General features: G+C 42.8%; 1 protein-coding gene across 4 annotated transcripts; it reads right to left on the reverse strand.

The window, feature by feature from the left end:
• Window positions 1-132: 132 nt before the first annotated feature.
• LOC118361639 (rho guanine nucleotide exchange factor 33-like) lies at window positions 133-20,378 on the reverse strand. 4 transcript variants are annotated; one of them, XM_035741755.2, is made up of 15 exons: window positions 20,246-20,378; window positions 19,280-19,323; window positions 17,942-18,106; window positions 16,722-16,843; window positions 16,499-16,632; window positions 16,061-16,183; window positions 11,970-12,096; window positions 10,482-10,614; window positions 5,847-5,954; window positions 5,292-5,387; window positions 2,912-3,060; window positions 2,496-2,591; window positions 1,594-2,386; window positions 1,201-1,337; window positions 133-1,011 (listed from the first exon to the last, which is right to left on the reverse strand). In XM_035741755.2, the coding sequence occupies exons 1-15, from the start codon at window positions 20,265-20,267 to the stop codon at window positions 900-902; spliced, it is 2,361 nt and encodes a 786-aa protein (XP_035597648.1). In that variant the 5' UTR covers window positions 20,268-20,378; the 3' UTR covers window positions 133-899. The 4 variants fall into 4 exon arrangements, with proteins under 4 accessions (XP_035597648.1, XP_035597639.1, XP_035597629.1 ...); XM_035741746.2 differs by having other exon boundaries at window positions 1,594-2,407; XM_035741736.2 differs by having other exon boundaries at window positions 2,876-3,060.
• Between the last annotated feature and the right edge of the window lie 690 nt (window positions 20,379-21,068).

The raw sequence follows: 21,068 nt of genomic DNA on the forward strand, positions 1-21,068 counted from the left end.
GTAGATAAGTTGAACATTTTTCAAAGGGAAGAACTGTTAAGCAGCCACTAATTTGTGTGATCGTTTTCAGACATTCTTTGGTTATGACGAGGTATAACAAATATTGATTACAACAGACTTGTTTCATTTAAGTCTTGTCACAATTTACATTCTATTTTGATTTGGGGATAGAGATTTTCTTGATGGCACATTTTGTTAATGAGTATACTGTATGTAAAATATATTTTCTCCATTGATATTGAAGAGATCTCAAATTGGAAACTACTAACTTAAAAATGAAGAAACCTATAAAGCATTTTTACAGTAGGTCAATGTCTGTTGGTCTTCCAGCATGTTTTATATACATAGATTGTATTGCACTGTACACAGTGTACAAAACATTAGGAACACCTTAATATTGGGTTTTGCCCTCAAAACATTGTCTTAATTTGCCAGAGCATGGGCTCGACAAGGTGTTGGAAGCATTCCACAGGGATGCTGGCCCATGTTGACTCCAATGCTTCCCACAGTGGATGTCATTTGGGTGGTGGACCATTCTTGATACACATGGGAAACTTGGGTGTGAAAAACCCAGCAGCGCTGCAGTTCAGCGCCTGGCACCTACTACCATACTCCATTCAAAGGCACTTAGATCTTTTGTCTTGCCCATTCACTCTCTGAATGGCACACATACACAATCCTTATTTAACCTGTCTCCTCCCCTTCATCTACACTGAAGTGGATTTAACAAGTGACATCAATAAGGGATCATAGCGTTCACCTGCTCAGTCTGTCATGGAATGAGCAGGTGTTCCTAATGCTTTGTACACTGTCTATATACCCCTAGAATTTCACTGGCACCTATTTGAAGCCTTTCTCAGAGCAATGTGTTTCTCTGCTGGTGACACTAGTCACACTTTTCACACGGCAGTCCCACGTTCGATGCCTAGGTGGGTGACTCTTGGGGTCTTGCCTGCCTCGTGATCACTAGAGTTCTGGCTGTCTGTCTTGTCTTTCTCTCCTCCCCCCGACCTAGAGGACACAGTATATATGAGGTTACTGCAACGCTAATAGTCTGAAAAAACTTGATACCCCATACAGCATTACTTGAGTCATTCCATCATGTATTTGACAAACATTGTTTATTCAACTTCAAATGAATCGTGGTGTAAAGTGCTGCTGATAAGTGACATTTTGGTCAGCAGATACAGTGTATCTTACTTTTTCTTGAAGAGCTTCTTGAAGGAGCTACGGAAGCCTCCCTTCTCCTGTTTCCGGCTCCTCTCACTGAAGGGGGTGTGGTAATTCGCCTCAGCCTTCCATCTTGGCTCCTCGCCCCAGGGTGGGCTCCCAGAGTCCTACATAAAGGAGTAATATTTGTTATACAGACACCCAGAGGTCTATAACAATATCACACACATAGTACATACTAGTCACAAATAGGCCCCAAATTGACACACACACCTCCCAGCAGTGCATAGCACTCACATTTATTTCTATGGCTGACCCACCCCTTTTCCATCTAAACATGAACAACCGTCTTAGGGCTTCTCATAAACTCAACCCCACTGCTTGTTAACTGTGGGCTCCATCCAGCCACTCCCTGATGCCCACCTTGTTGTGGTTGTTATGCAGCTCCTTGTCAGTGGCTGCTATCTGTCTTTCTGGCTCTGCTTTGTGCTGCGGGGGGCTGATGGGGCTGTTGTTGCTGCTCTGGCCCTTGCTGCTGCGTGGGTGATATTTATTACTGGACTGCCTCTCTAGCTTGGCATGTTGGTGGGCCCCGTGGTCCCTCAGGTGGTCAGACAGATGTCCGGGGCCACTGTCCCCACTCACAGTGCTGTCCAGCTGCAACCCGTTCAGGGATTTGCTCTTACACTGAGCGGCCTGCAGGGGGCGGTGGTGGTGAGCTTGCATCATTTGGGCCTCGTCTGGTGACACGCGACCCCGGCCAGGCAGCTTGTACCTGCTCCCCCGGCTGCCCCCTCTGTTGTAGACCTCGCGAACAGCCTGATGGCTCTTAGGGCAGCGCACAAAGGCGATGTCGATACTAGAGTCGGACGAAGCACTGGAGTAGTGGTCGAACAGGGACACGTTGTGGAGGGACGAGTCCACATCCTCATACAGCCCCTCCAAGCCTGGAGGGTCCCCGGGGCGAAGGAACTCACCTTGAGCATCGGACAGGACTGAGCCCGGGGTCAGCCGTTTGCCAGGCAGCTGCTCTGATGACCCCATCTCAGGGATACTCTGCAGGCCTGGGGGTTTGAGGCGAGGGTTGGTGTCAGGGGAGAAAAATGGGATGGGGGAGTCGGAGTGGTGAGCCTCGCTCTCCCAGTCCAGGAAGCGTCGAGACTGGATCTGCTCCAGGTGCCTCTGCTTGCTGCGTTTCACCTGGTTGCCATGCTCTCTGTGAGGGGAGAGGGAGAGGCTGTCAGCGGGACAGAGAGTTAGTTAATCAATGCATTAATGACTGACTGCTAATATTAATGGCTGAGTGTAGTCAGAACATAACTCACAGTATTGCGTTGCTGGTGGGGTAAGGGGAGCCCATCTCATTGGCTTGCATCACGTTACCACAGTCCACATTTTTGAAGAACTGCTTCATAGTTGACCTGCAACAAGAACAAGGTTGGAACTATATTTGTGCTTCGTTCACATGATAGTTGGAACTAGGAAACTGACATTTTCGACTTGCTAACTGGTTGTAGTTATACATGTGCCGCATTCAACCAGTTAGCAAGTTGGACATTTCAGAGTTTCCTAGTTCCGAGTAGCACGTGAACGTGGCATTAGCCTCACAAAGAGTTCTTCTTTATTTGTCTGTAAGGTATATCATCACAGTTCATTGACCTCAGACCAGTCCATCTGAATCCTGTCCCCATCTGCACAATCTTACCAAAACACAAAATCTGAGCCTGGATCAGAAGCTGACCTCTTGAGCTCTTTGCGGTTGTGCAGGAGCAGCTCTTTGTTGTGCTGCAGTAGGTGGGCGTACTGGGTGGTGAAGGCTCTGACCTGCTGGATACACACCAGCAGCAGGTAGTAGTCAGGGTGCTCTGCATCCGTCTGCTTCAACAGAGTCTGAAACCAAAACAGGCCACACAGGGATGCTATTGACTTATCCCAGCTAGCACATAACGTTCTGAGAAACACATGTTTCTTAAAGCTTGGTGAGAGTGTGGTTATTTTGCATACAACGTTCCCACAACTTTCTGTAAATAGTGCAGGATAGTTGCTTGGCTTTTGAATATTCTCAGCACATTTTTAAGAAAAAAACAATTTTCTTGGTATTTAATTACTTTGACACAATGTTTCCTAAAAGTTCAAACATGGTTACATTTAATTTAATTTCTGGTCATGTTCTAGGAATGTACTCCAACTGGTTTGATATCGGTAATGTTCTCAAATAGTTCCGCAAACGAAACAATGTTCTTCTGTAGGAATTTCAGCACTTCCACAGAACATTCCACACAAGTTCCCATTAGGTTCTATTTAATGTCATATTTTTACTACATTCTGGGAATGTTCTAAAAAAATATATATTATTATTATTGTTTTTTTTTACTTAAGTGAATGTATGGTTCTCTTTTATGTCAGTTCTTGGTAATATTCTGGGACAGTTCAAAAAAGTTCAATTCTACATATTGACATCAATTAACTCAATTCCATTCTCAGAACATGAAGAAAATGTTCCAGAAAAACCACAAGAAAATGTTTAATGTTCAGAAAACGTTCTAAGAATGTTATTTAAAAACATATACATTCTGGTCTAAGAACATGAAGAAAACTTTAGTAACGTTCAGAAAAAAATGTATGATTTTATTTTAAAACATTTACATTCCATTCTCAGGGTCAGAAAAACTCTCACGATCCTCTATCTTGTTAGGTGTGTTCATGTGTGTTGGCTGCACCCACTAATTGGTGAAACTTGATCTTCATGAGTGCTTGTTTCCTGGTTGGTTGAACAGACTAAAATGAACAGCTATGTATGTGAAACAGCTAGTTTCATCCTGGTGGCTCAGTGGACTAGGGATAGAGAACAGGATGTCATAAGGTGAATGCACCAATTTGTAAGTCGCTCTGGATAAGAGCGTCTGCTAAATGACTTAAATGTAATGTAAATGTAAACAGAAGGGATAGAGAACAGAAGGGATAGAGAACAGAAGGGATAGAGAACAGAAGGGATAGAGAACAGAAGGGATAGAGAACAGAAGATCATCTTCAAATAGGTTTGAATCTTTCTGATGCCACAATCAGTGTCACAATCAGTGGTGTAAAACTACTTTAAAGTACTACTTAAGTAGTTTTGTGAGGAATCTGTATTTTACTATTTATATTTTTGACTACTTTTACTTCACTATATTCCGAAAGAAAACGATGTACTTTAACTCCATACATTTTCCCTGACACCCAAAAGTACTCGTTACGTTTTGAATGCTTAGCGAGACAGGAAAATGGTCCAATTCATGCACTTATCAAGAGAACATCCCTGGTCATCCATACTGCCTATGATCTGGCAGAATCACTAAACACACATGCTTTGTTTGTAAATTATGCCAGTGCTATCCGTAAACAAATCTATACTTAAGTATATTTGAGCAATTACATTCACTTTTAATACTTAAGAACATGTCAAACCAAATACTTTAGACTTTTACTCAAGTAGTATTTTACTGGGTGACTTTCACTTTTACTTGTACTTTGTTCAGGTATCTTTATTTTTACTCAAGTATGACACTTGGATAGTTTTTCCACCACTGGTCACAATAAGAAAATAACTGTTTGCATGATTAATGCCTAGGCAAATTAGTTTCCATGTATCCTATTGTATCTGTGCTTAGCGTTCAAAAAAAGTTAACCCAAAATAATCTAGCAGTGTTATTAAAAGTCGCATTGATACATTCAGTGAAAGTTTTACGTTATTTAATTACCTTCAGATAACCTATAATGTCCCTTATCAGAGTGGTAATAAAACCTAAACTTTCAGGGAACCGGAGTGAAACATTCTCAGAACCTCCCTGCAACCTACAAATGTACATTACCAGAACAGCAAAATGTTTACTTCTGTTCTCAGGAAACATATAGCTTTGTTCCACAACCAATATGAAAAAAAACATACATTCCCACAACTTCCAACCAATCAAATGTGCAATCTGGGATGTGAACCTGGCACTAACCTGAGCAGTTTATACAGTCACCACCACTCTGATTAGAGATAACATACTATGATGGTGAGGACTCTCTTTTCTAAATACCTATGTTGTGTTGGTGGTGTACTGTATGTATCAGATGTGAGTGTCATGGAGCCTGACCTGCAGCAGCTGAAGGTACACAGGGATCCTTTGCACTGGCTGGAGAAGCAGAGTGTGGAGAGAGGGGCGTGTCGTCTCGTCCCCGTTGATGTCACCCTGGAACATCAGAAAGTCAATCAGAGAAGAGACAGTCAGTTGGCACAAGTCTACACAGAAGTCATGTGAAATCAATTGTCGGGAAAGTTTACAGAGTAATAAAGACTGGGGATAAGATGTCATAAAAAAAACTTCACTCAGGTATGCTCATCATGTGCTCTTTGTTCATCCAAATGTCAGAGATTTACGAAACGATCATTCATAACAGGATTTCCTGAAATAACCCTTTCTTTCTGGATAACTGCACTACTGTGAGTTGTTCTCTGTGGGTAGCTCTATGCAGTGATTGTGGACATACTGAGGGTGCTGCATATGAAAAAAATACAAATAAAAATCCTAGGCCTTTATTACTCCTGTATGAGCGGAGTAACCCAAGCTAAAACACCCCCAACCCAAAACATCTTCCCATGGCCATGATTGCGGTCAATACTGCCTGGTTGTTCAGCGTGCTTTGTTTACCTCAAACAGGCCGGCTGCTTTTAGTGAGGTGGTGGTCAACATGTTGACCACAGACAGACATTCAGGCAGCTCCTTCAGATACGACACATAGAAGTCCAAGAAATCATTCTGTTGAAGACAGACAAGATGGAGAATTAGAAACACAGGCAGACATTCAGCCAGTCACTGAAACTCAGTAGATAGGGTCATAGAGTGTAGACAGACAGCCAGTCACTGAAACTCAGTAGATAGGGTCATAGAGTGTAGACATTCAGCCAGTCACTGAAACTCAGTAGATAGGGTCATAGAGTGTAGACAGACAGACAGACAGACAGACAGACAGTCACTGTCACTAGACAGACAGACAGACATAACTCAGAAACTCAGTAGATAGGGTCATAGAGTGTAGACAGACAGACAGTCACTGACACTCAGTAGATAGGGTCATAGAGTGTAGACAGACAGACAGACATACAGTCAGTCACTGAAACTCAGGGTCATAGAGTGTAGACAGACAGACAGACAGTCAGCCAAAGACAGACAGACAGTCAGCCAGTCACTGAAACTCAGTAGATAGGGTCATAGAGTGTAGATAGACAGACATTCAGCCAGTCACTGAAACTCAGTAGATAGGGTCATAGAGTGTAGATAGACAGACATTCAGCCAGTCACTGAAACTCAGTAGATAGGGTCATAGAGTGTAGATAGACAGACATTCAGCCAGTCACTGAAACTCAGTTGATAGGGTCATAGAGTGTAGATAGACAGACATTCAGCCAGTCACTGAAACTCAGTAGATAGGGTCATAGAGTGTAGACAGACAGACAGACAGACAGACAGACAGACAGACAGACAGACAGACAGACAGACAGACAGACAGACAGACACTGAAACTCAGTAGATAGGGTCATAGAGTGTAGACAGACAGACAGACAGTCAGTCACTGAAACTCAGTAGATAGGGTCATAGAGTGTAGACAGACAGACAGTCACTGACACTCAGTAGATAGGGTCATAGAGTGTAGACAGACAGACAGACATACAGTCAGTCACTGAAACTCAGTAGATAGGGTCATAGAGTGTAGACAGACAGACAGTCACTGACACTCAGTAGATAGGGTCATAGAGTGTAGACAGACAGACAGACATACAGTCAGTCACTGAAACTCAGTTGATAGGGTCATAGAGTGTAGACAGACAGACAGACAGTCAGCCAGTCACTGAAACTCAGTAGATAGGGTCATAGAGTGTAGACAGACAGACAGTCAGCCAGTCACTGAAACTCAGTAGATAGGGTCATAGATTGTAGACAGACAGACAGTCAGCCAGTCACTGAAACTCAGTAGATAGGGTCATAAAGTGTAGATAGACAGACATTCAGCCAGTCACTGAAACTCAGTTGATAGGGTCATAGAGTGTAGATAGACAGACATTCAGCCAGTCACTGAAACTCAGTTGATAGGGTCATAGAGTGTAGATAGACAGACATTCAGCCAGTCACTGAAACTCAGTAGATAGGGTCATAGAGTGTAGACAGACAGACAGACAGACAGACAGACAGACAGACAGACAGACAGACAGACAGACAGACAGACAGACAGACAGACAGACAGACAGACAGACAGACAGACAGACAGACAGACAGACAGACAGACACAGTCAGTCACTGAAACTCAGTTGATAGGGTCATAAAGTGTAGACAGACAGACAGACATACAGTCAGTCACTGAAACTCAGTAGATAGGGTCATAGAGTGTAGACAGACAGACAGACAGACAGTCAGCCAGTCACTGAAACTCAGTAGATAGGGTCATAGAGTGTAGACAGACAGACAGTCAGCCAGTCACTGAAACTCAGTAGATAGGGTCATAGATTGTAGACAGACAGACAGTCAGCCAGTCACTGAAACTCAGTAGATAGGGTCATAGAGTGTAGACAGACAGACAGTCAGCCAGTCACTGAAACTCAGTAGATAGGGTCATAAAGTGTAGATAGACAGACAGACAGACAGACACAGCCAGTCACTGAAACTTAGTAGATAGGGTCATAGAGTGTAGATAGACAGACATTCAGCCAGTCACTGAAACTCAGTTGATAGGGTCATAGAGTGTAGATAGACAGACATTCAGCCAGTCACTGAAACTCAGTAGATAGGGTCATAGAGTGTAGACAGACAGACAGACAGACAGACAGACAGACAGACAGAAGACAGACAGACAGACAGACAGACAGATAGGGTCATAGAGTGTAGACAGACAGACAGACAGACAGACTTAGTAGATAGGGTCATAGAGTGTAGATAGACAGACATTCAGCCAGTCACTGAAACTCAGACATTCAGCCAGTCACTGAAACTCAGTAGATAGGGTCATAGAGTGTAGATAGACAGACATTCAGCCAGTCACTGAAACTCAGTAGATAGGGTCATAGAGTGTAGACAGACAGACATTCAGCCAGTCACTGAAACTCAGCAGATAGGGTCATAGAGTGTAGATAGACAGACATTCAGCCAGTCACTGAAACTCAGTAGATAGGGTCATAGAGTGTAGACAGACAGACACAGTCAGTCACTGAAACTCAGTAGATAGGGTCATAGAGTGTAGACAGACAGACATTCAGCCAGTCACTGAAACTCAGTAGATAGGGTCATAGAGTGTAGACAGACAGACAGACATTCAGCCAGTCACTGAAACTCAGTAGATAGGGTCACAGTCAGTCAGTCAGCAATTGAAACTCAATACAGTGGCTTGTGAAAGTATTCACCCCTTTGGCATTTTTCCTATTTTGTTGCCTTACAACCTAGAATTAAAATGGATTTTTGTGGGGTTTATCATTGGATTTATACAACATGCCTACCACTTTGAAGATGCAAAATATTTTTATTTTTTAAGAGATAAGACAAAAAAACAGAAAACTTGAGCATGCATAACCCCCAAGGGAGGTTTATACTTTTGCAAGGCACTATAGATAGGGTCATAGTCTAGACTAGAGTGTAGACAGACAGACAAGATGGATAATTACAGACAGACAGACACAGTCAGTCAGTTCGTCATTGAAACTCAGTAGATAGAGTCAAAGTCTAGACTAGAGTGTAGACAGACAAAGAAATGATCTGGAACATAGACAGAGACTAAATATATCCTCTCTCCCCAATCCCCATGTCTCTCCTGAGTGTCAGATGTGATCTTGTGATTCATTTTAAGGACTCAACATGTGATGGTGTAATTGGTGAGGAGATGCACTGTGTCACAGCGGGCACGGTTCCACGATGGGGAAAAAAAGGGGGCTTAGACCCGTTAGTTGAAACTTGTGACCCCTCAGTTTTAGTTTAATGTCCCTACATTAAAATGGCAAAAAAGTACAAATGATTAAATGAAGGTAGGCACAACATCTGTATCTCCAGTGCACTGTTTCAGCACAATGGACAGAATGTGTGTAGGGGGGGCTATGTAAAGCCACCGGTGTGGTTAGGTATGACTCCTTTGGATTCCCATGAAAAACGGGAAAAAACACTTCTCATCTGAGGTAGGCTAAGTGAAAAATGTGGAACGTTTGATTTCGATTTATAAGGGCGGGGTAAAGTTTAAAGTTGAAGCTGCTTCACTTATCTCTGCCTCACGCCCCACCACAACAGAGTTTAGATAGCTTCTAGATTGTCATGCCTTTTTGATCTGATATTTTGGCACCGCTACTACTTGGCACCGCTGTTTTATTCGGTTTGCATTCACAGTTGTCAGTATTCTAAGGCAAACTGCTATTCAGTATTTTAGTTTTCATGCATAAATGACAAGGCCAGTACTTTCAGCATTTAGTTTGCATTATTTTTGGTAAGACAGCAGTGTGTACGGCTGCATTCACATAGGCTGTTTGTAATAGGTGAATTACCTTATCTATCTTGTAGCCTGTATTCATTACCGATATGTACTTGCTTGAGTGCAGTGGTGTCAAACTCATTCCTCGGAGGGCCAAGTGTCTGCAAGTGTTTAGTGTTTCCTTTCAATTTAAAACTAGACAACCGTTGATGGGCGTTCCTTACTAATTAGTGACCTTAATTCATAAACCAAGTGCAAGAGAGGAGCGAAAACCCGCAGATGCTCGGCCCTCCGTGGAATGAGTTTGACACGTACTTTAGTGTGTAAGGCGCTGTCCATTGTGCTGATACAGTGCAGGGGTGATAGGCTACAGATTAAGCGCCAAACCTGCCACACAAGCACTCGATCAATAGTCTCAGAGTCTTGGCATTTGAATGTTTAGAGTCTTGGCCCTTTATGTTTAGTGTGACATAAGCAGAATTCAATATAATTCCAATGCAAGAACCCCCCAAAATTGTGCCGCCTCACCGAATTCAACTGCCCCCCTTAGTCACTTTATCCCCTGGACAGTCTCCTCTGGGGGCCCTAACTGCTAACGCCACAAATCAATTAATTTCCCTCGTTCAATCAGTCCCACCACCTTAAATCACATTGGTCCTAATACAATAAGCACCTAATAGACTGGATACTGTATGTGAGTTGTAATGTAGTTTGCGGCCAGACAGCACAATCACTAGAGTAGAGCCCTGAGTTTCTCTAGGTCAGTTTACCTGGTCCGGGTTAAACCCTTGAAGGCTCCTTTCCATGACTTCATGGGTCATTGGTGGCTGTGAAAAAATGAATACCTCTTTGCTGGTGAGCCTCATGAATACATCTCCCATGATGCCCTGCCACTGGCGCTTGAGCACCCTCTCCTGCAGGGTGTGAAGCAGCTCCAGGTGTTGCTGGATGAGGAAACGTAGAGAACTGGGGAATGGCCTGGAGAGAGACAAAGGAGATGGATATAAAACACATCAGCTTTGTAGCTACTTCAGGGTTATCTTTGGTCTCTTTGTTGCCTCTCTGATTAATGCCCTCCTTGCCTGGTCCGTGAGTTTTGGTGTCTTGGCAGGTTTGTTTTTGTGCCATATTCTTTCCATTTTTTAATCATGGATTTAATGGTGCTCTGTGGGATGTTCAAAGTTTCTGATATTTTTTTTATAACCCAACCCTGACCTGTACTTCTCCACGTATCACGCCCTGACCTTAGTTATCTTTGTTTTCTTTATTATTTGCTTAGGTCAGGGTGTGACAAGGGTGGTTTGTGTAGTTTTGTATTGTCTAGGAGTTTTTGTATGTTTATGGTTTTTTTCCTAGTCTAGGTGTTTTTATGTCTATAGTTGCCTAGATTGGTTCTCAATCAGAGGCAGATGTTTATTGTTGTCTCTGATTGGGGACCATATTTAGGTGGCCATATTCCTTGGGTAGTTTGTGGGTTATTATTCTATGTTTAGTTGCCTGTTTGCACTAGTCATATAGCTTCACGGTTCATTTTGTATAGTTTGTTCAGTGGTCGTTCTTTTCATTAAAAGAGTTATGTACGCTTATCACACTGCGCCTTGGTCATTATGACGACCATGACGCCACAACTTTGTCCCTGACCTATTTGTAGAGCTCATTGGACTTCATAGTACCGCTTGCTTGGTGGTGCCCCTTGCTTAGTGGTGTTGCAGACTCTGGGGCCTTTCTGAACAGGTGTATATATACTGAGATCATGTGACACTTGGGTTGCACACAGGTGGACTTTATTTAGATAATTATGTGACTTCTGAAGGTACAGTGGGGCAAAAAAGTATTTAGTCAGCCACCAATTGTGTAAGTTTTCCTACTTAAAAAGACGACAGACAAAATGAAAAAAATAAATCCTGAAAATCACATTGAATTAATTAAAAATCATACAATGTGATTTTCTGGATTTTTTCTCCTCATTTTGTCTGTCATAGTTGAAGTGTACCTATGATGAAAATTACAGGCCTCTCTCATGTTTTCAAGTGGGAGAACTTGCACAATTGGTGGCTGACTAAATACTTTTTTGCCCCACTGTAATTGGTTGCACCAGATCTTATTTGGGGGCTTCACAGGAAAGGAGGTGAATACATATGCACGCACCACTGTTCCGTTTTTTATTTTGGAGAATTTTTTGGTTCTTTTTTTAAAATTTCACTTTACCAATTTGGATTATTTTGTGTATGTCCATTACATGAAATCCAAATAAAAATATATTTAATACTTTTATACAAGGCACTGTACATCTCACATAAATGTGTAAATAATAATCGTCAGTGGTACAGTACCGTTTGTCTTTGGTGTGGAGGTCCTCTGTGCTGTTGAAGGTGATGTTGGCTTTCAGCAGGAGAGACAGGTACGACACATACACCCTCTCTGACTCCAACAGCTCCAGGGCAGCTATCTGCCTCTTATCTGACACACACACACACACACACACACACACACACACACACACACACACACACACACACACACACACACACACACACACACACACACACACACACACACACACACACACACACAACGTGCAAACAAAAGAAGCAACACACTGACTTTCAGTTGAAGTTTACATACACTTAGGTTGGAGTCATACACTCAGTTTACGTACACTTAGGTTGGAGTCATTAAAACTTGTTTTTTAACCACTCCACAAATGTATTGTTAAGAAACTATAGTTTTGGAAAGTCGGTTAGGACATCTACTTTGTGCATGACACAAGTCAGTTTTCCAACAATTGTTAACAGACAGATTATTTTACTTATAATTCACTATATCAGTGTATTCACTGTAATCCTCTTCCACCATAGTCCCTGTGCCCAAGAAAACAAAGGCAACCTGCCTAAATGACTACAGATGCGTAGCACTCATGTCCATAGCCAGGAAGGGCTTTGAAATCTCTATTGCACTCCACACTGCCCTTTCCCACCTGGACAAAAGGAACAACTATGTGAGAATGCTATTCATTGACTATAGCTCAGCGTTCAATACCATAGTCCCCTCAAAGCTCATCACTAAGCTAAGGATCCTGGGACTAAACATCTCCCTCTGCAACTAGATCCTGGACTTCCTGACAGGCTGCCCCCAGGTGGTGAGGGTAGGTAGCAACACATCTGCCACACTGATTCTCAACACTGGAGCCCCCCAGGGGTGCGTGCTCAGTCCCCTCCTGCACTCCCTGTTGACCCACGACTGCATGGCCAGGCACGACTCCAACACCATCATTGAGTTTGCAGATGACACAACCGACAACAACGAGACAGCCTACAGGGAGGAGGTCAAAGACCTGGCCGGGTGGTGCAAGAATAGCAACCTATCCCTCAACGTAATCAAGACTAAGGAGATGATTGTGGACTACAGGAAAAGGAGGACCGAGCACGCCCGGGGCTGTAGTGGAGCAGGTTGAGAGCTTCAAGTTCCTTGGTGTCCACATCACCAACAAACTAGAATGGTCCAAACACACCAAGACAGTCGTGAAGAGGGCACGACAAAGCCTATTCCCCCTCAAGAAACTAAAAATATTTGGCATGGGTCCTTGGCATGGGTCCTGAGATCCTCAAAATGTTCTACAGCTGCAACATCGAGAGGCAAGGCACTACAGAGGGTAGTGCGTATGGCCCAGTACATCACTGGTGCTAAGCTGCCTGCCATCCAGGACCTCTACACCAGGCATTGTCAGAGGAAGGCCCTAAAAATTGTCAAAGACCCCAGCCACCCCAGTCATAGACTGTTCTCTCTACTACCGCATGGCAAGCGGTACCGGAGTGCCAAGTCTAGGACAAAAAGGCTTCTCAACAGTTTTACCCCCAATCCATAAGACTCCTGAACAGGTAATCAAATGGCTATTTGAATTGTGTGCCCCCCCAACCGCTATTTTACGCTGCTGCTACTCTCTCTTTATCATATATACATTGTCACTTTAATTATACATTCATGTACATACTACCTCAATTGGGCCGACAAACCAGTGCTCACGCACATTGGCTAACCGGGCTATCTACATTGTGTCGCGCCACCCACCACCCGCCAACCCCTCTTTTACACTACTGCTACTCTCTGTTCATCATATATGCATAGTCACTTTAACCATATCTACATGTACATACTACCTCAATCAGCCCGACTAACCGATGTCTGTATGTAGCCTCGCTACTTTTATAGCCTCGCTACTTTTATAGCCTCGCTGCTGTATATAGCCTCGCTACTGTTATTTTTCACTGCCTTTTTACTGTTGTTTTTATTTCTTTACTTACCTATTGTTCACCTAATACCTTTTTTGTACTGTTGGTTAGAGCTTGTAAGTAAGCATTTCACTGTAAGATCTACACCTGTTGTATTCGGGGCACGTGACAAATAAACTTTTATTTGATTTGATCACAATTCCAGTGGGTCAGAAGTTTACATATACTAAGTTGGCTGTGCCTTTAAACAGCTTGGAAAATTCCAGAAAATGAAAATGTATTTGTGCAAATCAATTTCAGAACAACAGCAAAGGACCTTGTGAAGATGCTTGAGGAAACAGGAACAAAATTATCTATATCCAAAGTAAAACAAGTCTTATATTGACATAACCTGAAAGGCCACTCAGCAAGGAAGAAGCCGCTGCTCCAAAACAAACATAAAAATGCCCGACTATGGTTTGCAACTGCACATGGGGACAAAGATCGTACATTTTGGAAAAATGTCCTCTGGTCTGATGAAACAAAAATAGAACTGTGTGGCCATAATGACCATCGTTATGTTTGGAGGAAAAAGGGGGAGACTTGCAAGCCGAAGAACACCATCCCAATTGTTAAGCATGGTGGTGGTTTCATCATGTTTTGGGGGTGCTTTGCAGCAGGAGGGACTGGTGCACTTCACAAAATAGATGGCATCATGAGGCAGTAAAATTATGTGGATATATTGAAGCAACATCTCAAGACATCAGTCAGGAAGTTAAAGCTTGGTCGCAAATTGGTCTTCCAAATGGACAATGACCCCAAGAATTCTTCCAAAGTTGTGTCAAAATGGCTTAAGTACAACAAAGTCAAGATATTGGAGTGGCCATCACAAAGACCTGATCTCAATCCTATAGAAAATTTGCGAGTGCGAGCAAGGAGGCCTACAAACCTGACTCAGTTACACCAGCTCTGTCAGGAGGAATAGGCCAAAATTCACCCAACTTATTGTGGGAAGCTTGTGGAAGGCTACTCAAAACGTTTGACCCAAGTTAATCAATTAAAGGCAATGCTACTAAATACTAATTGAGTGTATGTAAACTTCTGACCCACTGGGAATGTGATGAAATAAATAAAAACGGAAATAAATCATTATCTCTACTATTATTCTGACATTTCACATGCTTAAAATAAAGTGGTGATCCTAACTGACCTAAAACTGTTTTTTTTTTAAACTTGGATTAAATGTCAGGAATTGTGAAAAACGGAGTTTAAATCTATTTGGCTAAGGTGTATGTAAACTTCCGACTTCAACTGTTTTCATTTGTGGCTGTCCATCGCCCATTTCTTTTGATATGTTACGAATTACAATTCCTATTACATTATTATAAATAAGTAAGTAGTTGAAAAGTTGCTAATTAGCCTTTGCTAGATTGCTAGATGTTTGTGTTATATGCCCACCCATCCACCCTGACCGAATCTGTTTAATGTAACCATACCAAATGTCATTTCAGTGTCCCAGATTTACATGTACTATGTTACCTCTAGTCTATGAGACCAGGCTGGTTGAACTGGTTCAACTGAACTGGTTCAACTGTATATACTGTAGTTCTGTTGGCTGGGTGTCTCTGACTAGCAGAAGGGTCCAACATTGGCTATGATTCGTATATAAAGCACTTCTCCATAAACTCCCATACTACCTCACCTTACTTCTAAACTGGAAATCGAGTAAGTATGATACTCGCTCTCAAGACTGGTTGGTACTAGAGGTTCCACTGATGATCTCTGCGTTAGGGAAGACTGCTTTCAGTTACTATGCCCCACAGTTCACTTTAAAACTAGATTGTTTTGGTCCCAAAAGGGGAATTTAGGGCTCTGATAATATAAATATATATATATATATATATATATAGTATATTGAGTGATTGATTGTATATATTCGTTTCTACTACCCTTTCTGAATGTAATGTAATTTATTTGAAATGTTGTAACTGTAATTTTGTAGTGATCATTCCTGAATGTGTGGCTCACATTGTTTGAATTGTTGTTCTCAGGCAACCACTGGAAATGAAGGTTAATAAAATAAGTGTGCTTTTTACACAGCTGTGACCTATTAAATGGGAATAAGTCTATAGACTACAAAATCATTTAATGTAGGGCTCTGTAATGTAACAAGGGAATAAGTCACTGTGTGTAATGTCAGTGGTGATGTGCCTCACTGTTTTCTGAGGCACTCTGTGCATCCGTGTCGTCCCGGCTCTCTTTCGATTCTGTCCACACTGGAGACTTAGACTGACCCCTCTGGGGCAGGCCACTGGCTGCCTCCTGCTCTGAGTTAGAGGCTGCACCACACACAGTACATACACAGGGAGAAAACACAAGCATTGTCAATGCGATTCCGCTGTCTCTGATTGATTTCATGTGCTGTAACATCCCTATACAGCCGCCGGGTATTTGATTCAGCTAAAGCAAGTATGTTCAATGGCTAACCCTATAACCCACAGGGCACACAGTGGTTGAGGCAATGTTTTCCAACGTGGAATAAACGTTGAATTGACGTCTGTGCCCAATGGGTAAGGACCAGCTAGTCAGTACATCGATGACACACATACAGGATCTGCTATGGATTCTGTCTGTCCCTCAGAGGTATAACTCACTCTGTGTCGAGGCTATGCTCCTGTGTGGAGAGATGCTGGGCAGGCTGGCGAAGTAATGCTGGATGACGTTGAGCTCTGTCTGGTTGGAGAGACACTCATGGCCCTCCCCATGGCAGTCCCCTTTGGAGCTTTTTCTGACAAAACCAAGGGGAATGGTGAGTTCATTTCAGGTGAAGAAAGTATGTGTGTGAATGTTTGTGCATGCTACGTGTGTGTCACACACCTCTGTTGAATGGGCCGGATCTCTCTGCTGTTCTCTGATTGGAGGAACTCCAGGCCATCCTGTAGCTCTTTCTGTCTGCTGCTAACCTCTTTGATCTGGGTTAGAGCACTGCTCAGGTCCTCCTAAACACAACCAGGACATACACTCAGTGGCCAGTTTATTAGGTACACCACCCCGTTCACGAAAATGGTTTCGCTCCTACAGACAGTGAGTCACATGGCTTTGGCTTGCTATATAAAGCAGGCAGACAGGCATCAAGGCATTTAGTCACTGTTCAATTGAATGTTGGAATGGGCAAAAAGTGTGAACTCTCAACTTTTTCACGTGGTATGATTGTCAGTGCCAGGCGCGCCGGTTCCAGTATCTCAGAAACGGCCGGCCTCCTGGGCTTTTCACGCACGACAGTATCTAGGGTTACCAAGATTGGCGCGACAAACAAAAAACATCCAGTCAGATGCAGTCCTGTGAGCGAAAACAGCTCATTGATAAGAGAGGTCAAAGGGGAATGGCAAGAATCATGCAAGTGATGCGTGGTACAGCATCTCGAAATGCACAACTCATCGATCATTGTCACAGATGTGCTATTTCAACAGATGACAACACCGGGTTCCACTCCCATCAGCTAAAAACAAGTAGAAGTGGCTCCAGTGGGCATGTGATAACCAACATTGGATAATTGAAGAGTGGAAAGACATTGCCTGGTCCGACAAATCCTGGTTCCTGTTGCGTCATGCTGATGGCAGATTCAGGATTTGGCATAAGCAGCATGAGTCCATTGCCCCAGCCTGCCTGGTGTCAACAGTACAGGCTGGTGGCGGTGGTGTAATGGTGTGGGGAATGTTTTCCTGGCACACGTTAGGTCCCTTGATACCAATTGAGCAATGTTTCCATGCCCGAAAGAATTCAGGTTGTTCTGGAGGCAAAGGGGGTCTGACTCGGTAGTAAATGGGTGTATCTAATAAATTGCCCACTGTGTATAGCACAATCACATCACTATGATATCTAGCTACATTCACAATGTACATTCACATGTACCATGTACCAGATAGCTACATACTGCAACACTTATTTTGTGTGTTAAGCATCCTGCTTGAATTGCTAGAAACTGTTACTGGTTTTACTGTAGTCCACTTGTATGGTATGAGCAGAATGACAAACAGGCACATTTTTGGTTTCATAACTCAGTGAGGATCCATCAAGTCATGTGGGGAGTACGGTACCTTAAACGTGTTGAGCGAGTTCCTGATTCCCATGATCCTGTCATCCAGGTCTCTCTGGTGTGCCTGAGCCCTCTCTTCCAGACTGCTGTCCCTCTGCTGCAGCGCAGCCATGTCCTGTAACACCCCCTGCAGCAACGTACGCAGCTCTGCCACCAAGGACTGCAGCTGGAGCACCAGGTCAGAGGTTAGCAGTCAGGATGTAACAACCGTTACTCCAGTGATATGATTGTTTGTGACACTGCTAATGGCTCCAAAATGTCCAGAACATAACTGTGAAATGCTACATTGGTTCCATATGTGTGGGTGAATAAATGACTTAGCTGTTTTAACCATAGTAGTAATAATTTTGTGGGTGCTTATATTTGTCCTACTTTACACATGTACAAGTGTGTATTAATACGCATGAATCGGAAATGTTTTTTTTTCCCTGAGACACCCTCGGAGAGTGGAGTCACGGCCAGGATCTGAAATGATCAACAGCGTCCCTGGAGCAAATAGGGTTAAGTGCCTTGCTCAAGGGCACATGGACAGTTTTTTTTACCATGTCGGCTTGGGGATTAGAACTAGCGATATTTTGGTTACTGGCCCAACACTCTAGAGGGTTCTCGTATGGGGACAGCCCAAAAAGCCTTTTTCTCAGAGTGTATCAGAGGTCAGCTAGGTCACAGCTCATTTTGCCACAGGGTTTGTTTCCTACAACGCTCCCCACTGAGTCACATTATCCTCGCTATCTTTTTCATTGTTGTTGTCGTTTGGAGTGTCCCAATTTCTCTTTTTCCCCTTCTGTTATATGCCAGCAGTGATTCCCTTTTTTCTCTCCTTTGGTGTAGCTGCCGTTCTTAGGATGTTGGGTTATTGAATTTAGTCTGCAGAGATAAGTGAATCAGCTCATGTGAACAGACAGGGGTTCAGGCTGCTGCCAGCCCCAGTCATCTTCTCTTCACTCCTCTACTCTGTGGATACGGTCATGTGAAAGCCATCAGGCTGCAGATTCATTAGGGCAGCTGCCCTTCTTTACAGATGTACAGATGTGATCTCTGTGTTGCTGTGCAATACCCTGCCTCTGCTCACTACTTTAGAGTGCATTACAATACAGTACATACGCAACACATACAGTATCTTACAGCAGTGCAACAACGTCTGTGTATTATATTGTACCTTACAGCTGTACTGTTACGATATTTTACATATCTGTAGCATTTTGTTAGAACATACTGTATACCAGTCCATTGACGAGCATTTACATATAATAAGATTAGAGACAGGCCGTAGCCGAGGCTATTCCCATTTCTTTGGCAGTGTGTCTCTTGCAAAGGGACTGACTATAGAGCTGGTTACCTGAAAAATCTCTAGGTTGGCCTCCTCCATTTCCTGGTTTTGTTCTAGAAGTCAAGGCCATCAGTTAATCACACATCAATATGGATTTACTGTATCTCCCTGTCACTCACACGTCACTATGGAGAAAATCCTCAGTTACTCAGACACAGCTGCCAATTATACACAAACCATTATTTGGAGATACAGAACAAAATAGACTATGATAAAGACAAATCATATAGTCATGTGGTATGTCCAACACAATGTCTCATTTTGCAGCCTATGCACAGTAAATAATGTAAGAGTGAACCCTTACAAGTTACCCAAACACTGAAATTATACATGTAATGTTAAGGTAGACAAGGCTTGTGTCATCAAACAGTTGTACCATAGTGGAAATACCCTACTGAACTCAATCTGTTTCGGTTCAAATGCCAAATGTCCAATCAGCGAGCAGCATTTAAAGGTCATTTTAAATGTCTGCTTATCATACATTATGCATTTGAGCTTGTGCTGGAATGACATATTCTGAACAGGAATACATGTATAGCAAATCTCCTGAAAAAAGAACAATGTAAAAGATCATTCAAAGACAACTAATTTGGACCAAATTTCAAGTCTTCCAATGGTTGTATCATGCGTCAGAGTTTTGCCACTTAACCAGTTCTTAAGACATTGGATAGTCAGATAGTCATGTAATGCCGAAGAACATTGAATGAGAAATTCAAGCATACCAACTTTGTTTCAATATTTTTCCAATAACTGTCCATCAACAACAGGTTTCATAAAAAGCGTATTTGTCCATGTAACCAGTTCAAACACATAAAACAATCTGTTAGGCACAGCACACCAAAGATATTCCACATCAACAATACAATTATTGTAGCATCTCTATAATTACTGTAGCATCTCTATAAACCATGTGACTACCAACAAATCATAAAAATACAAAACCATCACCATCTTGATTATAGAACCAGAATTTACCTTCTGTCTTGCTGTTTTCCATAGTTCCTGTGCCCACCTACCTAGACCACAAACAGGTTTGTGTAGTTTTAGTGTTCAAGGCACTCCTCTGTTCTGTCCTCCTCTGAACACTGTCCTGCCGAACCCTCGCTCTAAACCATGTGAGTCTGATGATCCTCCACACAAAAAGGGCCCTTGTGTACAGTAAGTGGAATGATGGTGGGAGAGGGCAGACAGAGAGAGGGAGAGAGATGGAAGAGAGGGGTAGAGCTTGAGGGCTTTTGACACTCCTTCATGAGGAGACAATTGGACAGCTGATTCGATTTTCCCCTTAACATGAATGCCCAATTTCATAGAACAGATCAAACAGAACTGTGACACAGGATCTGGTCAGCTCAGGCAGGTGACATGCAAAAGGTAGTCAGGATATGATGCCATTTTAGTCATTGCACATTTTCTATGTGATTCCATACAGTATTTGGCCAAGTTTACTTGATGACTGTGTCTGTATGTTACTGTTAGAAACAGTGATATGTGATGTGCTTCAGTGTGTTGTGTGTTATGAACACAATTAAGTTGGCCTATTGCATATGATGCTGTAGTATATTTTTACATCAGCATGTTTGTGCAGTGTTTCTACTGTATAGTGGGTATGTGTTTTGGATTCACTGATACACACAAGGATTCACATTTCCCCATGTTTTTAAAAAACTGTGTGGGTCTCTATGAATGAGTGTGTTATTGGTATCAGACTCTAGTAGGGTTAATGTTAATACTGTATATAGTGATGGCATTACGCTCCTCCACACCCCCAGGATCAAGTTCAGCTCCTTGGGGGAAATCA

The sequence above is a fragment of the Oncorhynchus keta genome, chromosome 2 (assembly GCF_023373465.1).
Source record: "Oncorhynchus keta strain PuntledgeMale-10-30-2019 chromosome 2, Oket_V2, whole genome shotgun sequence".
In the NCBI taxonomy this organism is placed as follows: domain Eukaryota; kingdom Metazoa; phylum Chordata; class Actinopteri; order Salmoniformes; family Salmonidae; genus Oncorhynchus; species Oncorhynchus keta.

What these genes read in the sequence shown, in the direction of transcription:
- LOC118361639 (XM_035741727.2), bottom strand. Translation starts at nt 20,267, where the DNA reads ATGGAAAACAGCAAGACAGAAG. An exon ending in CCAACCTAGAGATTTTTCAG is followed by an intron (nt 18,107 to 19,279) that starts GTAACCAGCTCT and finishes CTGGTGCTCCAG; the next exon opens with CTGCAGTCCTTGGTGGCAGA. An exon ending in AAGCAGCCGGCCTGTTTGAG is followed by an intron (nt 5,388 to 5,846) that starts GTAAACAAAGCA and finishes CTGATGTTCCAG; the next exon opens with GGTGACATCAACGGGGACGA.